Source organism: Netta rufina, assembly GCF_964035555.1.
Source record: "Netta rufina genome assembly, chromosome: 7".
Lineage (NCBI taxonomy): Eukaryota > Metazoa > Chordata > Aves > Anseriformes > Anatidae > Netta > Netta rufina.
In genome coordinates this window covers 16,421,361-16,442,775 of record NC_140130.1, presented here as the reverse complement: position 1 = coordinate 16,442,775, position 21,415 = coordinate 16,421,361, and the positions used below count along the sequence as shown (strand labels likewise).

The 21,415-nt window shown below is 43.5% G+C and overlaps 1 protein-coding gene across 1 annotated transcript; it reads left to right on the top strand.

Moving 5' to 3' along the window:
• The first annotated feature begins 3,024 nt into the window (after positions 1-3,024).
• Positions 3,025-21,004, top strand: LOC311211411 (neurotrypsin-like). The gene is made up of 15 exons (XM_084290141.1): positions 3,025-3,445; positions 5,540-5,585; positions 6,907-7,143; positions 7,995-8,118; positions 8,862-9,037; positions 9,573-9,720; positions 10,539-10,717; positions 10,987-11,128; positions 11,760-11,962; positions 12,980-13,121; positions 13,393-13,598; positions 14,150-14,228; positions 14,464-14,586; positions 15,109-15,389; positions 17,146-21,004. Exons 1-15 carry the CDS (start codon positions 3,374-3,376, stop codon positions 17,454-17,456), a joined length of 2,469 nt encoding a protein of 822 aa, XP_084146267.1. The 5' UTR covers positions 3,025-3,373; the 3' UTR covers positions 17,457-21,004.
• The last annotated feature ends 411 nt before the right edge of the window (positions 21,005-21,415 follow it).

The following is a 21,415-nucleotide window of genomic DNA, read 5'->3' as shown; positions in this document are numbered from 1 at the left end:
GATGTCCTTAGAGGGTCAGAATAAGATTTACATTTCTATATTTTAAAAATATTTTTCTTTCTCCATTTGCACCTTAGTTATCAGTTAGAAACACTCATTGTGCTTTTGTAATTAGTCTGCAAACAAAGCTGAGAAGGATTAACAATTTCTACTGGCTACCAACAAGAATTCAGTAGATGCACAAGAGAATAGCCGATAGCAGCTCTGTATAAGTGACATTTTCACTCAAATAATCACTTGAGAAAGCAAAGAACCACCTCTGTTGAGGGATGTGCACTTCCATCAGTTTCTAATCCTTAATTATGTTCACCCTGTGTTCTCCGCTGAGGACATGCAGCTATGAGACTAGCAAAAGAACTAAGACCCAGTTCCTGGCGCCAAGTCAGTCTTGTCAGTGACTTGGACCTTTTCTTATTCCTAATGTGGCAAGCAAAATTACTTTCTTCTTCGCTTAGAGAGATTAAGATATACCTTTAATGGGAAGACTTGGTCTTCAGCTGGGTTTTATGAATAGTAGTCCTGCCAGTTCAGGAGTAATAGGTTTAATTCCTGAGATGTAAATTTGTTTTAGAAGGCAGGTTTGTTTTTTGTTTTTTTTTTTTTTGGATTTGGAAGGGTCTATATGGAATAATCTGGAAAACAAAACAAACAAAAAAGGCTGTTGGGAATTGTAGACTGTTACTATAGAATATGCTTATATCAGGGTGAGAAGGTGATCCATGTTAAATAGTGGACTTAGGTAATCACAGCTACTTCAAACTTGCACTTATGGGAAAGTTCTAAATAAGTAACATATCTAGAGGTGAAGTAAAGCTTATTTAAAGTGCCATAGTTACATTGGTATGATTTCCTTCTTGGTCAGTCATAGACACAGACAAGGCTAATTTAGTTTGTGGTGTCTTGGAAATTGTTAAAGCTAAGAGAGTCCAGAGAAAACTGATGCCAGTGTAACTAGATGTAAAATTGTGGTCACTTAAATAGTAAAACCCTTCTGTGTAGGCAAATCTTGATGTTGTTTGACTCATAGCAGAGTATTAGCAAATAAGGGAAGGAAGAAGAGATGCATAGCCATGAGAAGCTCTTTTTGTATCTGAAATCCATCTCAAGGAAATGTCATTACAAGTGCAAGAAAACCAGGGGGAGGTCTCTGCAAGAAGGAAATAGTTCTGAAAGAGGACCCGCCATAGAAGAGACTACTGCAAAGACCAGTGTATCTTGGCATGGTTTGTTGTTCATCAGGAAGCTGAATAACAAACTTGGGCTTCTCTTGCTTTTGGTGCACTGGTCTGTATTTTCCTTTTGAGTAAATCACTTCAAAATATCTAGAGAAGCCTTTACTTAAGAGGGAAGCAAGCTACTGTGAGAGAAATCCAGTACAGGCTTTTGCTGTAGGTTCTAAACTCAATTAGTACATGTCAGATAGAGGTTGAATGCATCTGTTCCTTTCCAGTTCTAAAGAGTTAAATAGGTGAGCATCATCTTGGGAGTTTTGAAGTGGCATCAACAACCTCTAAACTCCTGGCTAAGCAGTGGAGTTCTTTAAGTGCTGGTGGATTTTCTGTTATTGTTTGTCGTACATCCTTTCCTCGTGTTTTCACTGGAGTAAGTGCTTCTAAAATTCCAACACATTCTCATCTTTGCTTTTTGTTTTGCTCCTTTTTACAAATGCTGCTTGAGAGTTACAGAATGTTATAGCATCTAAGCTATTTGCATCTTCTGTTGACCTGATCATCTGCCTCCTGAGCTACGAGGATCATAGGATATAGGAGATTTGCTTCTAATTAACTGAGTGTAATTCTTGGCCAAATCCACGGTGTCCAGAATGCGCTGTGGTACAAATCCACTCAAGAAACTGCTCCCTCCTACCACTCACTCAGTCCTCCTGTAAAAGATCCAGCTGTAGTGGAATTTCATTGCATTTGATGAGTGACTAAAGATGAGGCAACACAAAACTGTCATGTGAAGTGAGTAATGGGCAATAAGTGGGAAAAGAAAAAAAGAGGCTTTTCATCAAGCCAATGGATTTGTATCAGCCTGTTTCTTGTTTTTATGCTGAAGGTGTCTTTGGAAATGCTTCTCCACAGGTTTGGCCAGAAGTGAGCTCATTTCTTAAGGTGACCTTTGTGGTTTATGCTGCAGAACACTAAGAGTTAATCCCTCCATAATCAGAATATAAATGTAGGAAATGTTCATTAGACTGAGCTGAGGAGCAGCATGGGGAGCATGTTAAAATATACAAATCAAAAATTGAACAGCTTCAAATTGAGCATTAGCCTTCTTAGATTTAATAATGTTTAATACTTCTGTTATAGCCTTTAGCTCTAATTTATATGAAGGAGCAGTAAGCTGGGAAAAATAAGATTATTCGTAGCAATAAAATAATGATCAATCCTGTAGAAATCACCCTAGCCGATCAAATAAAAAATCATGTTACAGTCCAAGGTCAAGAAGACACTTGATGAAAAAGATCTCTGGAGGCAATACCCTTAATGACAAGATGCAGAGCTGAAAAGTGGGAATGCATCCTAGAGAGGGCTGTGACACGTGTTTTTTTTCTCCTGGGGAAATCTGGAAGCTTCTTAAAATGATTTTCTGGGACCCGTTTACCTGTGTTCAAGCTTGAGGAAAGTCTGACCTCAGGAAGCTGCAAGCAGCTAATCAAGGAGGCAGCGGAGGGGGGATAAAGTCCAGATTCCTTCCAACAAGTATAATCTCTGGCAAATGTGCGTGTACAAGCCGTTTCCTTTTTCAGTTTCGCTGCTGGAGCTGTTGCAGGAGGAAGCCCCAGATCCCTGCTGCTGCTGCAGCCTTTGTGCTTACGGGAGGGAAGGAAGAGTCAGCTGTGGAAAGAAGGAATTTCAGGAGAAGAGAGAGCGGCTGGGCAGACAGCAGCGGAGAGGCGGAGGCTGGCACTCGGGAGAAATGCATACCCACAGCAAAATGAGAGGCTGGGACAGCGAGCGAAAGGGAGGGGACAGCTGAGGTGCGGGAGCAAGCCGAGGGCTGTGCCCTACCCGTCTGCGCTTGCCTCCTGCTGTTCTTAAAGGTGATAGAGAAATTCTGGGGCATGTTCTCCTCCCTTATTTCTCTCCCTTCCTTTTCCCTTTCTGAGAAGAGTCAAGCAGAAGAGATGGGGAGAGGAAGAGGACAGTGAAATTTTAAGATGCTCTTGGGAACTTTGATTCCTTCCCTTCCATCCCTTTCCCCACGCAGAAATGAAAGAGGCATCCCACTACCTCCGATGTGTAGCAGCTAGTGCCCTGCACCTGGGGAAACCGAGCTGGAGAGCAAGAAGAGGAGGCAGCAGCTGAGCCCAGCGGCAAAATGAGACTGTGAAGCTTGAAAGAGCTTCTGCCCACTTTGAACAGGAAGGATGAAGATCCCCAAAGTACTCACGCTCTTGGTAGAGCTCTTGAGTCTGTTATCCTGTCTCAGAAGCAGGGAGGTAAGAAATTATTGTTCTATCTGCTTGTAAAAAGTCACATGGCTTTTTTTTTTTTTAATATCATCTCTGTGAGTGGATCATGTTCTCACTGAATATGTTTTCTCAAGTATCTAGGCAGCTGTGGTCTCTGGGAAGGGTTGAGGATTTGGGGAGGGATTTATTTCATTTTGCATATGAAATTCAGGAAAGGAAACTAAGCAGATGCACAAGGGCTTGCAGATGCTTTGGCTCAGGTTCCCCACGTTACTCAAGCACTGCAGTGACCCTGGCAGGAGGGATCCTTTGTTTCTGTTCTTCACTGATGGACTGATTATCCCTATTGCTATTGTGGACTGATGATCTATAGCCACCCAGACCTGGGGCAGTGACTGCAGCACAGGTTGCATGCACTAAAATTTGGTGATGATGACTACTGAGGGATTTTGGAAACTGCTACAGAAACTGGCAACTAGTTTTTCATTAAAAGAGAAGCATATTGCTTGGAATGCGGTTCTTTCATTTATGGTCAGTCTCCAGGAAGAGGATGTTTGGCCGTTCATATAGGCAGTTATTAATCCCTCTGTCTCTTGCAGGCTTGTATGTGTGTACAAGTGCACACTTAGAAGCCGGACGTCAGGGTACCTGGATTATGCCTCGATCACCTGTCTTGTGCGTGATCTTGGACAGTCACAAAAGCATAGTTTAGCTCGCTTTCCTCCCTTTACAGAGAGCTTTGAGATCCTCAGATGAATCCTTCAGCATTGCTGTCTTATAGAACATAATGGGGGTTCAGAACAGCTGGATACGTGAAGACAGATGGATTTTTGGCTGAATAGGGTTTTGACAGTTAATTACTGTTTTATCTGTGCATCTCCTCGCGCATATGCACCTGAGGTCTGATGTGCAGTTCCTGAACTGTGTCAGGAATTCATTTTCAATATGCAGCGTCACGTTCTGAGTTCTGGAGGATGATGGTGAAGCTTGGCTGTGGTTCTCAACACCTGCTGGACCGTTACTCATAAGCTCGATCTGTAAATGAAATCAGCCATGAGGAGGTGTGTGCTGTCTGTTGGGACTGTCCTGGCTTACTCCAGAGGTGGATTTGGTTTAATTCCCAAAGTTTACTCTTACCCTTTTCCAAGGAGAAGTGAAGCTGAAAGAAGGAAAATTACTGCATTTTGAAGAAAAACAGAACTATTTGCAATAGCCAGTTTTCTTTACATGCACATCTCTGCTCTGTGAATTAGAAGTTTGTTCATAAGCAGCTGCATTTAGAAAAGAGTTAAACTACACAGAGCTAGCAGAAGCACGTACAGTTTCTTCTTTTCACTCCGGGTCTGTGAAGATCCTGCACCTGCCTGCATACCATGTAATGGTGTTGAAGTGGAGATCCCTATCTCTCAACCAGCAGTCAAGTTATAATCACCCAAAACACTGCCTACAAGAGGAAATGCAGTTTTGGGGCTGGACAGGATGCTGGAATTCTTTGTTCCATGTTCTTGTTTTTAGTTATAATACTACATTTGGATAATAATACCATAGGATGTATCATACTTTGATGTAAAAACAAAATCCTCAAAAAGCCATGTTGGATTTTCTTCTCTACATGCTTCCCACTCCATATATGGGTGTTTATTACTATTTTAACAGGGATTCCTGGGAGCATCATCCCATCAGGTAGATATATCTGTTTACTCGTGTGGTCATAGATGGCTTACCCTTTACATGGAGAGAGAATGTGTGGCTGTTCATTTTTTCTTACTGGTAACAACGATTTTCTTCCACCTTTTCTTTCCGTAGGCATCTCAGTCTGACTTCCAGTTCTGTTTGCTCAGAGCATTGGGGCTGAAACCCTGGAAAGAGCAAGCAGAGCCCTGTAATGTACTGCTTAGATCAAGGGTAAATCTCTGCAGGCCAGTAATTATTCATTTTTTTTTTGTTAGTGGGCAGAGCTGTGATTGGGTTTGAAGAAGAGCAATAGGGAGAACAGGGAAGAGGCTGGTTACCAAGGTGTGTTTGCCTAAAGCAGCAAAAGGCCGAGCTGCTTTCAGAACATGCCCATGTTTATTTCATCGGATAATCATCTCTCTGCTTTTGCTCTGTTTCTTTTCCCAGGCTCTCCTGGGATCCCAGCCCAGCCAAAACCATTTGCAGAGTGCAGGTAAGAACAAGAAGTTATTAATTCAGTCATCAAGCAGACTCTTTTCTGCAGTGGTGAGCTGAGACTACAGGTACGATGAACCACTGCTATCTGGCTTCTTTGCTTTCTTTCCACCATTTCTTTTTTCCTGTGTAACTCAATGTCTGTTTATCTCTTTCACCAGTATGGCCAGACTTCTTTCTCTTCTTCATGTCTAATACTCTTGCGATTCTCTTCCTTTACCATGTTCTTTTCCTTTCATCTGTTTTTCTGTTTAGGCTTTTCTGCATGCTTGCTCCTCCTAGTAAATACTGTCCTGTCATATGCCCCCCTTTTAGATTCCCAGTCAATCCAGAAGCACGGTGTGTTTTCCAGACAGCTAACTGGAACTTTCACTTTTGTACCTTGCAGCTAACGTTTAGCTGTCAGTTACCCCTGCTGTTTGCCTTACATGTCTTTACAGCAGAAGGATTTTCTGAAATCTTTTTTGTTTATTCAGTGAATATTCAGTGAATAGAACTACAACTGTTACCAACTTCTGAATTGTCTTTTCCAGTTTTGTGCACACTTAAAAAACACACCTTCACACACAATCTTATTCTGGTTTCCCTATTTCTTATTTCAGGGTCATGAATGATGAATTTTCTTTTCTCTCTCTCTCTAGACCATATTTAATTATTTGTTGGGGTTTCTTTGCATAAGATAATTCATGTAGGCACTGGCCTAGAATACTGGCTTCTACACTCCCCACTGAAAGTGGTTCCCTTTCCCTTTCCATTCCTATAAGTTCAGACAAGCCAGGTTATGTTAATATGTAGAAGGAACATACATACAGTGAAGTACAGTGCTATTTCCCACCTTCCCGTTCTATAGAAATGACAGATAATTTTAAACTCTTCTCAGTTGTAATCAGTTTAAACAGGCAGTAAATCTTTTGAAGAGCCTAGGATCAAACTTAAGAGTATCATACTCAGGTACCAAAGCAGGTAGAGGCAAAGAGTCAGCCAGGCTCATCTGCTGGCCCAGAGAAAGGGAATACCTCTACTGAAATAATCAGTAATGGGAACTATTTCAAATAGTCCATGTTTGGGCCCACTCTTATCATGTTTTAAAGGTCTATGCATTTTGTTTTTTACAGATCAACTTGGGTTTTAGATAGTATATATAAACATCCTTGTAGCAGCTGCCTTAAAGAACAATATAACTGAAATCAAACACACAAGTAGTAGTCAGGACTGTAGACACAAAACAGGTTCAGGAAATCAGCCAGTATGTCCAGTATTGTTTGTGCCTCCATGTGAGATGCCTTATGTTATGCTAACAGCTTCCTTTCTGTGCCCAGTGTCCAGCGTGTGTGGCGTCGGACCTCTTGGGTACTACAACGGCTCGCTGGCGGTCACTGAGGCTGGGGCAGAGTGCCTGAACTGGGCAGATTTCCCTGACTATGTGCAGCAGTACCCAGACCGTGGCTTAGGGGACCACAACCACTGCAGGAACCCAGAAGGGGGAACTACACCCTGGTGCTTCTACCGGCTTGCATCAGGGACTATCGGCTGGGCTAACTGTGACTGTAACCAGGGTAAGAGCTGCTTGGTATCTCTGCTAGAGCCTGGACTACACTGTCTCAAGGGGTTCAGGCCAGAAACGGGTGCTGCACAGACTTGCAAGTAGCAGATAAAATAATACCCTATGAAAGAAGCACAGTACACTAAGTGTCCCAAATTGTCAAATGAATTAGGACTAAAAACAAATCTGTGTGAGAGAAGAACATCTGTATATAGTATGGAATTGATTTAAGCTGCCATAATGCCTTGTATAAATGTTTTAATTCTCATATAAAGAGCCTTCTTTTTCTTATTGTTAACATACCATTTTGAAAGCAGTTGAAGTTATGTGGAAAACAACCTTCTCCAACTCCTTAAGTGTCCATATCTGAGCTCTCCTCATATAATTGCAGCAGTTCAAATAAAACAAGGACAAATATTCTGTGGATAGGTTTGTAAATCTTCTGCAGCAAGGTGGGTCCTAGACTTACTATAAAAGTCCTGGCTGTGCCAATACAAGGACTGCTGTTTATCTTGAGGCATGCGGAGGAGCTGAGCTCTCTCCATACACCAACTCACGAGCAACACTTCCATTTGTCCTCCTGTTTTCTGATGCTCCTTCTTTTAACTGCATTTTGCAGAACAGATAATAAATGAAATAGCAAAGTCTCTTCCCTCACCTGAGTAAGTGCTTTCAAATTTGGCTTCGTTAAAGTGAAGGATGCAGGTGTAGGTGTGCTGTGTGCCCGTGTTGAGGTGCCACTTTCTGCACATACAGATCATTTCAGTAACAGCACTCCAAAACAAGGATGAGAGAAGTCAGGTTTAGCTCAGCTCAACTACACCCAAGTCCAAACCTTTTTTTTTTTTTTTTTTTTTTTTGAAGGTGCTGTGCGGTTGGCTGAAGATAGTAGTGTGGAGCTCTACTTTGGTGGACTCTGGGGCACCATCTGTGCTGACCACTGGACGGACTGGGATGCCAGTGTTGTCTGCAGGCAACTAGGTCTCAGGTGAGAGCCTCATTATGGTTGCAAGTGTTACATGCACATACAGTCTCTGAGAGAACAACCTCTTTGGTTACTGTTCTTCTGGCATAATACATTGGCTGGGAGAGAAGTTTGTTTTGTGGGCTGATTGCCCGCTTACCAGGGTCCTTTACCAGATTTTCTTTTTTCTTTTTTTTTTTTTTTTTTCACATGGTTTTGCCCAACACCAATCAGCGTTTGCAAGAACTTTTTAAAACAGAAGTTTCTGAAACTTTGTGTTTGAGTCTGTGATGAGTGACCATATTCCCTTTTTAGTATTAACAGCTGTAATTACTGTACTGATCTATTAGAGATTTTGAGACTATGAACCTTCTCAGGGAATCTCTTATTTGGACTTATTCAAACTTCCAAACAACAAGGAGATGAGACTAACAGAGAAAGAAAAAGTTTATTCAGATATTTAGATGTGCTGACATGTTACAATCTGTTGACAGGTTGTTTCATTCATTCACTCTCAAATGAGGGTGCCGTTTCTGAGTTCAACTCCACTGCTGTCAGTGGGAAGACAGAATGGATTACATGGGAAGGGAGAGGGGGAGTTGCTTTGGGCTTGTTTTGAATTTTTCCACCAAACTGAAAATTGACGTTCCATTATGCACTCCCAGTCAACTGGGCTCACTAGATGTGAAATGCCACAGCTGGGCTGGAAAACAGTGTGACTTAAGCAATATAAGTGTTTCATCATCCTGTTGCATTCTCCATTCCAGTGAGATTGGCACAGCTGGAAAGAAGAGTCATCCTGGACTGTGGCCTATTCCTCTGCACCTGCAGTCAGCAAACTGCCATGGGGATGAGAAAGCCCTGCTGCAATGTGGCTATCAGGAAGCTGTGTCAGGAACTTGTAACCAGGGAAGCGCCATGGCAATGTGTGTCCCTCCAGAAGGTAAGTCTCCAGGGGAGGTTCATTACCTGTTTCTTGTGTGTATGTTACCTGAAATCCACTGTTACTGATCAGATGCTAAATCTGAGGTCAGGAAGCTGTGGAGAGCAAATCATTGGAGCATGTTCTACTTTCACCTGCTGTGCAGATTATTTCCTTACAGTGGAAAATGATCTCTCTCTTCTCAATCCCAAATACTCAAAGTGGGCACACTTCTAAAATCATTGCAAGGTAGCAGTTGCTTATGAGCACATCCCCTCTTATTAAAAATGTTTTTTTTTTTTTTGTTTTTTTTTTTTTGCAGATAGCAAAGTCCTTGTCACTGTAGGAGCCAGTTAAAGAGCTATCTGTGGATCTCATGCTGTGGCATGCAGTCATGGATGCTTCTGGGGGGTTTGGAGGGGAGGATATGGTAGGATGGGATGAGAGCATCCTAACAGATCCTCTGGCTTGTGAATAGTTCTACACCCTCAACTGCTGGATGTGCTTTGTCTCTGTCTTGCTCTGCTTTGATCTCTTTTTCTTTTTTGCAACACAGGTGTAGGTGTCCCATTGCGTTTAGTTGGGGGAAAGGAGAGCTTTGAAGGGCGAGTGGAGGTTTACCACGATGGCAAGTGGGGTACCATCTGTGATGACCAGTGGGATGACCGGGATGCTGAAGTGGTTTGTAGGCAGCTTGGACTCAGGTAATTTCCCTGCTGTTCATCACGGAGTGATAACAGAAGTAGCAGAAGTAGTTTGAATAAAGAATGTGAGAGCATCTCCTTTCACTATAGTACCAGCCCTTTCTATGGAAAGGGTACAAAACCTCAGTCATCCTATAAAGGGTTTTTGTACTTAATTCAGTATAAAATCAGTCTGTTTTGTGGGTTTATGCTGTATAAAAGAGTTGGTGTATTCCTATCCAAGGCTTGTTTGTGTTGATTCCTGTTCCTTAGTTTTACATACATGTCCTAATGCATATCTTCTTGGCCTCATTGATAACTTGCCATGGTGATTTCCATAGGTGAACTGCAGTCATTAGTTTAAATTTAAATACCTTCAGTTTGAGTGACTGCCCCTATCCTTTTCAGTCAGGGAAAGCAAAAGAACACCTCATTCTCTGTGCCATCCAGCATTTAACATGGGAGCTGTTGTATACTGAGCAATCTTGAAAACCAAATTGGCGCAGGATTGTTTAAAAATAGTTAAGTCAAATTTGAAATCCTTCCAACTTTGAGAGTTTTGCCTGTCATTGAGATTGAGGCATTGTTGTCCTCAGAATTTCTCAAGTATCTGAACCATTCTTGTTACGGACACGTTTTTTTATGTATTGGGAGGTCTCATTATAAGACTTTCCATCAAGGCATTTTGGTTAACAATTGGCAACACCACTGTGCCAGAAATACACATTACTTATGGAAGGATGTCAGTCTAGTGTCAGAGAGTCCTTGTGCAAGGCAGAATACAAGTGAACAAGATTGTGACCTTCCTTACTGAGCGTATGTGTGTATATCGTTTGCAGTGGGAACCCAAAAGCCTTGTCATGGGCTCACTTTGGGCAGGGATCTGGCCCAATCCTGCTGGATGAAGTGGAGTGCTCAGGCAATGAACTCTCACTTGACCAGTGCAAGAAAAGTGACTGGGGACAACAAAACTGTGACCACATTGAAGATGCTGGGGTCTCCTGTGACCCTTTCACAGGTACATACCTACAGCTCTGTGCCATCCAGATGCAGCCTTACTGCCATATTACGCAGGTGGAAATGAATCAGAGCCAGCCTAGGTGGTGTTCTCATTGCTTTCCACAGGTGGCATGGAAAGGCTGAGGGATGTCTGTTTTTTGAGTACCGACAACTATCTGCACCTTTTGGTTTCTTCCTCTTGTGGGGTGTAGAGGGTTTTCAGAAGTGGGGTTCAGCCTATTTTTCTCCTTACTGAGCTCTGGTCTGTTGTTCTCCCACCCCTTGCAGAGGGCACTGTCAGGCTGGCTGGTGGTCGCAGCTCCAGTGAAGGCAGGGTGGAAGTTTATTACAACGGAGACTGGGGCACAGTGTGTGATGACGGCTGGACAGACCTTGGTGCCCAGGTGGTCTGCAGGCAGCTGGGCTTCAGGTAGGACCAAGTGTTTGTAGTATCTGTGCTTCCTAATTTCAAGGATTAGATTCCATGTCTCTTTAATGGGTTTGGCCAGACATTACTTCCTTGAATTCTGTTTTTGGTGGAAGGATTATTACCGTTACGCAATTTTACTCAGGAAAAATTATTAGGTGTCCACGTACTTTCCCAGGAAAAAGATATCTTTGTTACCTCTTGTTTTGACCTGTTTTGAAAGCAGATAACAGGCTTGATACTGTTTTATGGCTCCTTAAATTTCCAGATATATCAGCTCAGCACTCCCAGCCTGTCTACTCTGTCAGCTAAACTTTATTACCCATTTGCTCTGTAGCTAAACTGTACCAACTGCTTCAGTGCTTGAATGAAGACCATCAGGACAAAAAAGTGTAGTGTTAAGGATTTTCTTAATGGCCTGACTGGGCCTTCCTGAAAGCTGATGGTGAGATGTGCAAGCTGCTTGGCTGCCAGCTGGTGTGTCACTGAGTAGCTTAGGTAGGGAGGGCACCAATACCAGAGCTGACGTCTGCAGGGGAGTTGCCTGGCTTCCCTTTGGGTCTGACCTTGGGCCCCTCTGTGGGATTAGCTAGTTGTAATGAATCTGATGTTGTGTTCTGTTTCTTTCCTCTAGTGGTCCTGCTTCCCTGGCCTCTGAAGGGGACTACGCTGCTGGCCAAGGCTTGATCTTGCTGGATGATGTGGCTTGTGTGGGGACAGAGCTCTCCCTCCTGGACTGTCCCCATAGCAACTGGGGGCAGCACGACTGCTCGCACGCTGAAGACGTGGGGGTCCGCTGCTCCCCTGAGAGCAACACAGTCGCTGATGGCAGCCTGGGTAACTTGTCTTGCGCCTTGCTCTGGGCAGTAAGAAAGTATCTCGTGCTGCTTTGTTCCTTTGGAAACTCTGGCAGATATGGGACTTTTCCCTGTGCGGGCTCAATGAGAAGACAGCTTTCTGAGAAAGATTCATAGGAATGAGCCCTGGCTGTTCGGGGGCAGAGCCACAGAGCTGTGGCTCTGCTACCAGATGTACAGCCAGACCTGTAGAGAAATGGAAACTGGAGAGAATTATGTTGGCAGCCTCTAATACAAACCTGAGAAACTGAGGGCTGGTGGCTGCCTTCCTGTGCCGTTGCTCCCTGATGAAATGCCTCAGCCCCATGTCTATGGAAACATGGGAACCCTTTGACTAGACGCATCAGGCAACTGATGTAGTTACACTAGTGTCACACCTTGTCAAGGCAAGAGGACTTCAGATGTTAGGGGCTGTTGTGTGGTTACTGACACTCTCTTCTTTGGATGGTACCCTCTTAATTCAAATTGGAAATGTATCTTAAGTTAACAACTTACTTTTTGTTTATATGAGGCCTGATAGACTTTGCTTTCTCTATTGCAGGAGACTTCACAATTTGTCAGCTGTTTTTCTTTGAAATATGTGGCATCTAATTTTTTGTTATTGTTTTTCCTGGACATAGAACTCCTTTTCTTGCCTAGAATAATGCAGTAGTTTTATCAGTTAATGGATTTATTTCCAAGGCATGTTTAAGCTTGTCCATTCTTGCCTAAGCACTTAATACCTTTCCTTCTGTTCTTGTTCTCGTCTTTACTCAGCTTTCAGAATATGAATTACAGAGTGTATTAAATAAATTAATATGCATGCAGTCTACCGATTTAGCAAGAAGTTGAAATGAGGGATATAGTTTTCATATATGGTCTCCACCCTCCAACACCACCCTTTTTTTTAAGCTTACTGATCTCTAGGGTTTGTTTTTTTCCTGTAGAACCCAAGTTCTAGACACCTCGTGTCCTTTGGTATTTTTGGTTGCAGCAACCCTTGTGTTTTCTCTTGCAGGGCCTCCTGTGCGGCTAGTGGATGGAGAAAGCACCAAGGAGGGACGGGTTGAAGTATTTGTGAATGGGCAGTGGGGCAGCGTCTGTGATGATGGCTGGACAGACAGAGATGCTGCAGTAGTTTGCAGGCAACTTGGTTTCAGGTAAGAGATCTGATAGATACATCTTACAGATAGAAATAACTCTTGGGGGGAATGGTGTCTTTCTGGGTCTGTTGCCGAGAGCTTCATTTCTTAGTTCTGGCAGACCTGTATCTGCTTGAGGGATTAGAATCCTATTCTCATGCTGCCTTCAGCAGGTACTGGGCTACTGTCTGTGTATGGAGTGATCTACAGACATCATTTCTCTTAAAACGTGCTGAGTTTCACCTGCCTCCTGCTTATTGCAGGTTAGCCACCCTCTCTCTCATTGCAGTGGTACAGCAAAAGCCAGGGCAATGGCTTATTTTGGTGAAGGCCAAGGGCCCATCCATCTGAACAATGTAGAATGCAGTGGCATGGAGCACACCCTGGGGCAGTGTGGCAGGCCTGACACTGGGATTCACGGCTGCTGGCACAGTGAAGATGCTGGTGTGATCTGTGACTATGTGGAAGAGAAGGTCCAAGATATGAGGAGAACAGGTGATATGCCCATTTTTTCTACAGAGAAGTCTGGAGCTTGAGCTGTAGGATCTGTGGATGCTTTTGTACTGCAGTTTTTCTCTTTTTTTTTTTGCTGAAGCTTTAGCTACAAAATAAGCATATAGTCTCTTGTACCTCCTACTCTTTTTTTTTTGTTGTCTCTTCTCAGGAGCACAGGGTGCTCCAGCCTAGTCTCAGGAGCTCCACCTGTGTCAGGTCTTTGGCCCTTCAGAACTCCCCTTGAGCTATGTCATTACACCCTTCTTAGAGCAGTAACTATGAGCAAACTTCGGGTTTTAGAGCACTGAGGAAATAGCTGTAGATGTCCCATTCCTGGCATAGGACTACAAATACTGGAGGTAAACACCTCCACTAAAACTGAGGAAAGCTTTGGGAACAAATCTGTAAATTCCTTTGCACAGCACAATGCAGACAGCTACCAGGAAGATTAATGCCCTCAGGGAAGGAGAATGATATCTTGGCTCTTTGACAGCAGTTGTTGATATTTAAGCTGAAAATATCTACCCAGCTGTTCTAACTTTGCTGTGCAGGTCCAGAGTCTGGTGTGTGTGGCATGCGCCTGCTTCACCGTCGCAAGAAAAGGATCATAGGTGGAAACAAGGCTCTCAGGTAATTGCTGAAAAAGCCAGAACTGGTTCCAGCTTCCTAAAGACTCTGGAAATAGGCTGGCAGATGGTGAATTTATTAAAACATTTTCCCTTGTGACTTTTTGAACTTCATTTGTACCAATGGGCCCATCTAGAGGAGAATGCGTGCCAGCTGAGCCCAGATAGGGCAGAGCAAATGGGAAAAGAAAACAGCTCCTGTGTATGTGATGCTTATTATTCTTCTGTTTCTTCTTCAGAGGTGGTTGGCCCTGGCAGGTCTCACTGCGGCTGAAAGGTTTTCATAGAGATACCCGACTGCTGTGTGGGGCAACACTGATCAGCAGCTGCTGGGTAGTGACTGCAGCCCACTGCTTCAAAAGGTGTGTCTGAGAGTGGGGAGCCCTGAGGGATTCTCAAAGACAAACAAGATAACCTCATATGAGGTTAACCTCCCAGTGCAGTGGAACTACATGGGAAAAGTTTCTAAACCAAAACCTTCAGGTTATGTTATGTGTGATCTTGGAGCTCTTACAGGGATGCCTCATGATAGGCTTGCTTTATCCCTCACTGCTTACACCTGCCTTCTTAACTTCAAGGTTTTACACCTAAAGGGAACCAACATTTTGTCATTCTTCCTGTGGTTTAAGGAACTGTGAAAAGATAAGTCTATAAGCCTATTGCAACTGCTGTAGCCCTTTTTATGGAAAAAAATCTGGTGTGTGGTAGATAGTGATTGCAACAGCTGGCATTATCACATCAGCTAAAGAGATCCCACAGTTCTGAACCTGGCACTGCTTTATCAGTTTGTGAGGAGGTGGTTCAGTCTCAAAGCAATTGAGACTTGCATCAGTCTGTTTCTCTCTTGGTAGGAGTATCAAGGTCTTGCCTGTCTTTTTCTCTAGGTTTGGTGTTGATGTACGACGCTACCTGCTGCGGGTAGGCGATTACCACACAGGTGTGAAGGATGAGTTTGAGAGGGAGCTGCCTGTGGAGAGGATTGTCCTCCACAGGAACTACTGGGCCGGCAGCAATGATAATGACATTGCCCTGGTCCGAATGCGGGGCAGAGAAGGTCACTGTCTCTCCTTCAATCACCACGTTCTGCCTGTCTGCCTTCCTGATAGGAAAGAGAAGTCTGACATCAACAGGCAAGCCTGCATCATCTCTGGCTGGGGAGACACAGGTAAGTGATAGGGCTTTGAGGAGCAAGATGGATGGGGGATTCTGGACTGAGGAGTCTATATGCACTATTAATTTACGTCTGCCCAACCCAAGGCCAGGTTCTTAATGCTCCTGTTGGCTGTGTCAAGGAGCGGGAAATAAGGTGATTTTTGTGGCAGTGATCACTGTTTTCTGATTTTTGAAGCTGTCTTGGATCTGCCCATGGTGGAAGTTTTAGTAGCCATAGCATCCTTCTGAAGTTGTGGGAGAGGGGAATGCTGCCACCTGGTCATAGTACTCTCTTTCTCCCCCCTTTTACATGCATTTTTACCCACAGTAAAACCTTTAGACAACAACCTGTGCAGAGCTGGTGCACAAAGCCTGTCTACTGTTCAGGGAGGCCCTCGTGTTTCCATGACCTCCTGCTGTAGTAATGGGAGCTCAGCAATGGAAAGAATCTTTCTCAGACCACCTTATTTATAAAGAGCGTGTGCAGGGGGAGATACCTGAGACAGTGTTCTTCCTGTGCATTAGCTGACCTTTCTTGGAAGCCAGGTCACTGAATCTCCCCAGATGTTGCTCCAGGGACAGCTGGGCTCTGATGTTGGTTTCTGCACTAGGTTTGAGACAGCCTGTGCCTGCCATCTTGCGTTGCTATGATGCTTCCTAGGTAAAAGAAAGCAGGAAATATTCTAAAAAGTATTAATTACTAAATCCTTAACTCTCTCAATGCGATGGTTTAAAATGCTGGGCTCGGTGGTGTCCTTACATGGATGCATTCATCTAGAGACAGCTTTAAACACTAAACAAAGCTTTGTGACTGGCTGAGTAGCCCTTCCACATTTGGGGTTCATAGATGCAAAACACGGATTTAGGAAAGGAGGCCTTTCTAGGGCTGCTGTAACTGGAGAAAATCCATATGTTTAGAAGGACTTGCTGCCAAAAAGCAAATAGCCTCAGGGGCTTGTATGTTGATTTTGGCCTTACCCATCCTTTCCAGCTGTTTCTCTAGCTGTTACTCAAGTGTTTAACTGAGAATATACATTTGCCTTTGGAGTCATTTTGGGGTGCCTGGGAAGGATCAAGGAGCAACTTAGCCATGTGACTCCCTTAAGCTGTACTGGGACTTACTGGCTAGAATCCCTCCCACACACCAAACCCAGCTTTCCAAACGAGTCACCTACTACCTTGTGAACTTACAGTAAGTCTGTAAATTACTGTAAATCTTGGGCACAGAAAGTTTATACTATAATATAGCACATGATCCTTACGTTCTGACCAAGTCTGTGGTAATAAAGAGATCAGAGCAAATAGAAACAAGCCTGGCCAAAGATGAAGTAAGCTCCCTTTGAATAATATTTGGATGTCTCTGAAACATGTTCCAAAACTTCTCTGAGGAGTGAGCACATCACAAATGTTACTGCATTTATTCCCTTGTGAAAACACTGTCCTTGTTTTATAGAGGAGGAAATGGAGGCTCAGAGAGGTGAAATAAATTACACAAGGTTCAAGTTATGTGTTGGCAAAAGCAGGAGTAAGACTCATCCTTTGATCTAACCTCTTCCCCATTTCTTTGATCTTACATTTCTTTTTTGTGGTCTGGCTTTGCAGTACTGTTTTCTGAAGTTCTGATGGTTCAGAGATGCTGAGTTTGGCCTATTTCTGTGCCACGTTCTTGACACGAAATGTACAAATATCTGGTTTTGTGCTGGGAACTGTTGCTCTTGGTTGCATCTTGTCTATGTGTGAATTGGTTTGGCTGATCTGTTCTGTTCCAGGGAAGTCCTATTCGAGAACACTACTGCAGGGGGTGGTGCCTCTTCTCCCCCGGGAAGATTGCGAGGCCCGCTATGGACAGAAGTTCACTAACCGCATGATTTGTGCTGGGAACCTCTCTGAAGATAAACGGGTGGACAGCTGCCAGGGTGACAGTGGAGGCCCACTCATGTGTCAGAAGTCAAATGGACGTTGGATCATTTTGGGAATCACTTCCTGGGGTTATGGCTGTGGTCGAAAGGATTCCCCTGGTGTGTACACAAAGGTCAGCAAATACGTACCCTGGATCAAGAAAGTGACCAAGCTAAAATGAAAATGTCTGAGCCCTAGGAACTTCAACGTACCATCCTTCTGCCCTGCAGCAGCTGAAGGCTGTGGCTTCTGGCCTGTGACTGGTGGAGGTTTATGTTGTCATTTGGACACTGGGAAAAGACTTTAATATAGAACTGGGAGAAAACCAGTTATGGATGATTCTTTCTTTGGTTTCCTTTTAGTCCCAAATATCTGAGCAGAGAAAGCAGGTGTACACTGGTAGGGCAAATAAGTCTGTGTTGCTCTGACCATCCAAGTCCTGTAAGGCAGTTGCAGTTACTCCTTTGCCCTGGCTCACAGAAAAGGCAGAATTGGAGATGCCTGTCTCAGTAAATCTATTACCCAATTTTTCTATGTTTAACATTTGAAAAACACTGAAAGGGGAGGTGAGATGCTCGGAGATGGCAACAGGCTCTGGCATAGTGGAAATCTTCAGATATTTTTTCATAAAGTGTCTCTCTTCAGTTGCAGGAATCAGATTTGACCTGAGCTGATCAACAGGCTCAGTTGGGTTCTTTTTCCTTCCTTGTTAGATCTCTAGGGGGAACCTTTTCACTTCTGAATAGCAGATCCTCTGCAACATGATTCCTTTAGTGTCTGTCCCTCCTAAGAGGTGCTTATCCCTCTAGTTGTAATCCCGTGCCACACATTTCTGGTTGTCAGATGCTATGGTTTTGTTGCTGCTTTCTCAATATAGTGATTCTTTGGTGTTTGATTGTTTGTTTTTCCATAAAGTAGTGTCTCCAGAAATCAGTTGTTTGTGTGAGAGTAAATCTTCATTTTTAAGAGACAACAGCTTTCTTGCCCTCATGATTACTGTGAATAATTTAAAAATGTGACCCCAAAAGGCTGAATAGACATGTTACTTTCCGTTAAATCCAAATGAAATGTTAATCTCAAACAGGTGTTGACACAATTTAACAGCATGGAAGGGACTTTCTCTTGGTACCTTAGTCATCATAGTTATTAACTGCCCTTTATTTGTGGTCTTAGTCTTTACCATCTTCGTGTTCACAGTTCTCCCGTGAAACATGGGAATACGCTGGGGTATAGATGCAGAACGAACACAAGGAGTGAGTAATTTGCTTGAGGTGTAAAACAGTAAGTGTGCTGCGAAGCAGCTTCCTGCTTTTCTGAAGTGTGTGCTATTCTTGCAACCTTTGGACTATGCTTCCTCTCTTCTCTCTGCACTATTTCTCTTCTCATTCCTCTCAGTGAAAGTAAACTGGCTTAAGAGTATGAGAGCAGTGCCATTAAGCTATAGTTTAGGCTCAGACCTTTCAGCCTGAACGGATAAAATACTGAGAGAAAGCAGGGGTTGTTGAATACTTCAATTTCTTCCTTCCCTCTTATCAAAACAAGTGAATAGTTTCCTACTCTTAGGTCTTCCTTACTTCTGGAAGCTAACTTACTGTTCTTGAGTGCGTAAAGAAATATACAAATAGAGGGGCTGAGTGTGTTAACAGCTGTGCAATGCACAACAGTGTGTTCTAACTGTGTGGCCAAGCCAGAGAGAAGTCTTGTTCAGAAGCAGTGTTGCTGCATAACTGATCATCCAAACATGGCCTAATAAAATGGTATGGGACATGTGGAACTTGTGCCAAATGTGCATGTTTGGGGCTCCCTCGTGCACCGTGGTGTAGGCACTGACTGGGTCAGACACTGGCCTGCTGTCTGGGATGTGTGGACTCCAGGCACTGAGGTGTTTGGTACCTAGGGATTAGCAAGGCGAGAACGGAAGGCAGAGTGCAGCCTGTGGATTAGCTGTGTCATCTCACAGGACGAGTGGTGACAGTGTCCTAGAAATTGTCTTGGATTCAACTAGCAGTGATTGCCTAAAGTTTTAATCTGTCATCTCTAAAGCAGCTAATCTAAAGGTGCTGACCTGGTGAGGTATCTTATTTTTGTGTGTGAATGTTAAACCAAACAGTTGCATTTACTCTCTCCAGTAGATTACAAGGCAGTTGGGTTACAGCTGCTGCAATGGGCTGTTTAAATGTCCTGCTTGGAAACTTTACTTTAAAAAAGAATTGTAGGAATCTCTAAAACATGCAGTGTAAGAACCCCTGCAGATTGGCACTTGAGACTGATCTGATCTGTTGGTGCCTCTTCTCGTGGGGCTGAATGTCTGCAGTCGGCTTGTGCTGATAACCCTGTCTGAAGAGCTAGGATTGGTCCTTCAGTAGTGCCCTGCTTGGCTCCGTGCTGGCCAAGTTGTCCTACACCTGCTGGCAGAGAGTCCCTAAGAAATAAGCTGAAGACTGTTCCTTATCACCCAGGAATTAAAACACTAGGAGGACCGAGGACAGTTACGTTACAGACCTCTTGTCTTGCAGGGGGTTAAATCCCAAGTTTCATGCTGGCAGTAGCAGTACCTGTTTGGGAACAGAGAGGGATTTGGCTTTAACTGTCAGCCTGCCAAACCAGAATGCTGTAGGTGCCTTGAGTGCTGTCACACCTCTAGTTTAACCTGGTTTGATCTTCCAGCTCATGCCTATAACCCAAAGAGGCATAGAAATATAGAAAGGATTGAACCTGTAAGGTTATTTCCTTAAGCCTACTGGTTGCCATTCAGGAGTTATTAAAAATGACCGTGTAAAAAGTATGAGACAGGCCTGGCAGTATAACCTGAGATTCCCATGTTCCAGCCCAAAATATTTCTCTTGGATTTTGTCACCATGAAAGCTGTGAGAATCATTGTAGCTAACGTTCTGTGAGTCCTGCAGAAGCCAGGAGGAGGGAAGGAAGTATCTTATCTCCATCTAATTTTGCACCTTACTTGTACTGTATGCAAGCCTGCAAATACTCTCCTCAGTTGTCCTGACCTGTTTCAGAACACCACTATTGCTCTTTGCAGCCCAAGCCGAACTCACGTACTTTGCCACTGGGTTTACTGGAATTGTCTGGTTGGATGAGCAGCACCCAGCCACTCGGGCTTGTATTTTGTACCTAATGTTGCCCAGCAGCAGACATTTCAAAGGACAGTGTGTGTGCATTTGTACTGAGCAAGTTTTAACAGCCTTCTCTTTTGGGAAATTTTGTGGCCCATCTAAGTTAATCACTTGCATTGCTATCACGATTAAAATAAAAGTACAAGTACTCAGCCTTCTAGGTATTGCACAAACACTGTGCACTATTTATTTTTAAATTTTCCTAAATGTCAGAGTTCATCTCCCTAACTTTTAAAAAATTGTTTAATCTAACCAAATTTCATATTCCATATAAATGTTTAATCTCTTATTTAATCCAACTAAACCTCGGTATTTTCTGGCAATGAGAACCAATATCATTTTATACTCTGTAGCACATTGTTTCTTTTTATAGTTCCAGAATAAATTGCCTTTTGTTTTCATTGAATCCCGTCTATCCATGTGTTCTCAGCTGTAAGTGGAAATAAGGGGCCTTGCTTTATATTGTCATCTTTTACTCTACAGATAGTTCCCTTCCTAAAACTGTGGCTTCTCTGTTTCTCTTCAATTCAAACTGTCCATCTATCTGATAAGATGCTAACTCTCTCTCCATGCCTTCTCTTTCTGCTGGTGTTTAAGCTTTGGTAGCCAGAACTGAATACAGTTTGAGAAAATAATCTGCTGATGATTTTCAGTACTGTTTTCTATAGTAGGCAATGCTGTAAGTGATTTCAGCACTGTATGTATATTATGTGTGTATACTAGAGATAACTTTAAACTTGCTGGTATAGTTTTGGTGGCAGCTACAATGGGGAGAAAACCAGCCAAGGTCAATTTACCCTATGTCTCTGGCAGGTGCAGCAGCACCTCTAAGCTCAGAGCAGTTGCTGTAGGTATGGCTGTGGAGCATAATGCAGCTCTGGGCAGAGAACACCTGCCGATCTGTGTGGAGTGTTGCCCTGGCTGACATAGCTGTAGGGCAGAGGCAGTCTGTCCTAGCAGCATTAGTCAGTGGGATGAGGCAGCGCTCCTAGGAGCTGACAGCTCAGTT

Bases quoted from the DNA above. Each gene is read 5' to 3' on its own strand.
- LOC311211411 (XM_084290141.1), top strand. From the start codon at position 3,374: ATGAAGATCCCCAAAGTACTCACGCTCTTGGTAGAGCTCTTGAGTCTG. The intron at 11,129-11,759 runs GTAGGACCAAGT...TCTTTCCTCTAG, and splicing joins TGCAGGCAGCTGGGCTTCAG to TGGTCCTGCTTCCCTGGCCT. The intron at 14,587-15,108 runs GTGTGTCTGAGA...CTTTTTCTCTAG, and splicing joins GCAGCCCACTGCTTCAAAAG to GTTTGGTGTTGATGTACGAC.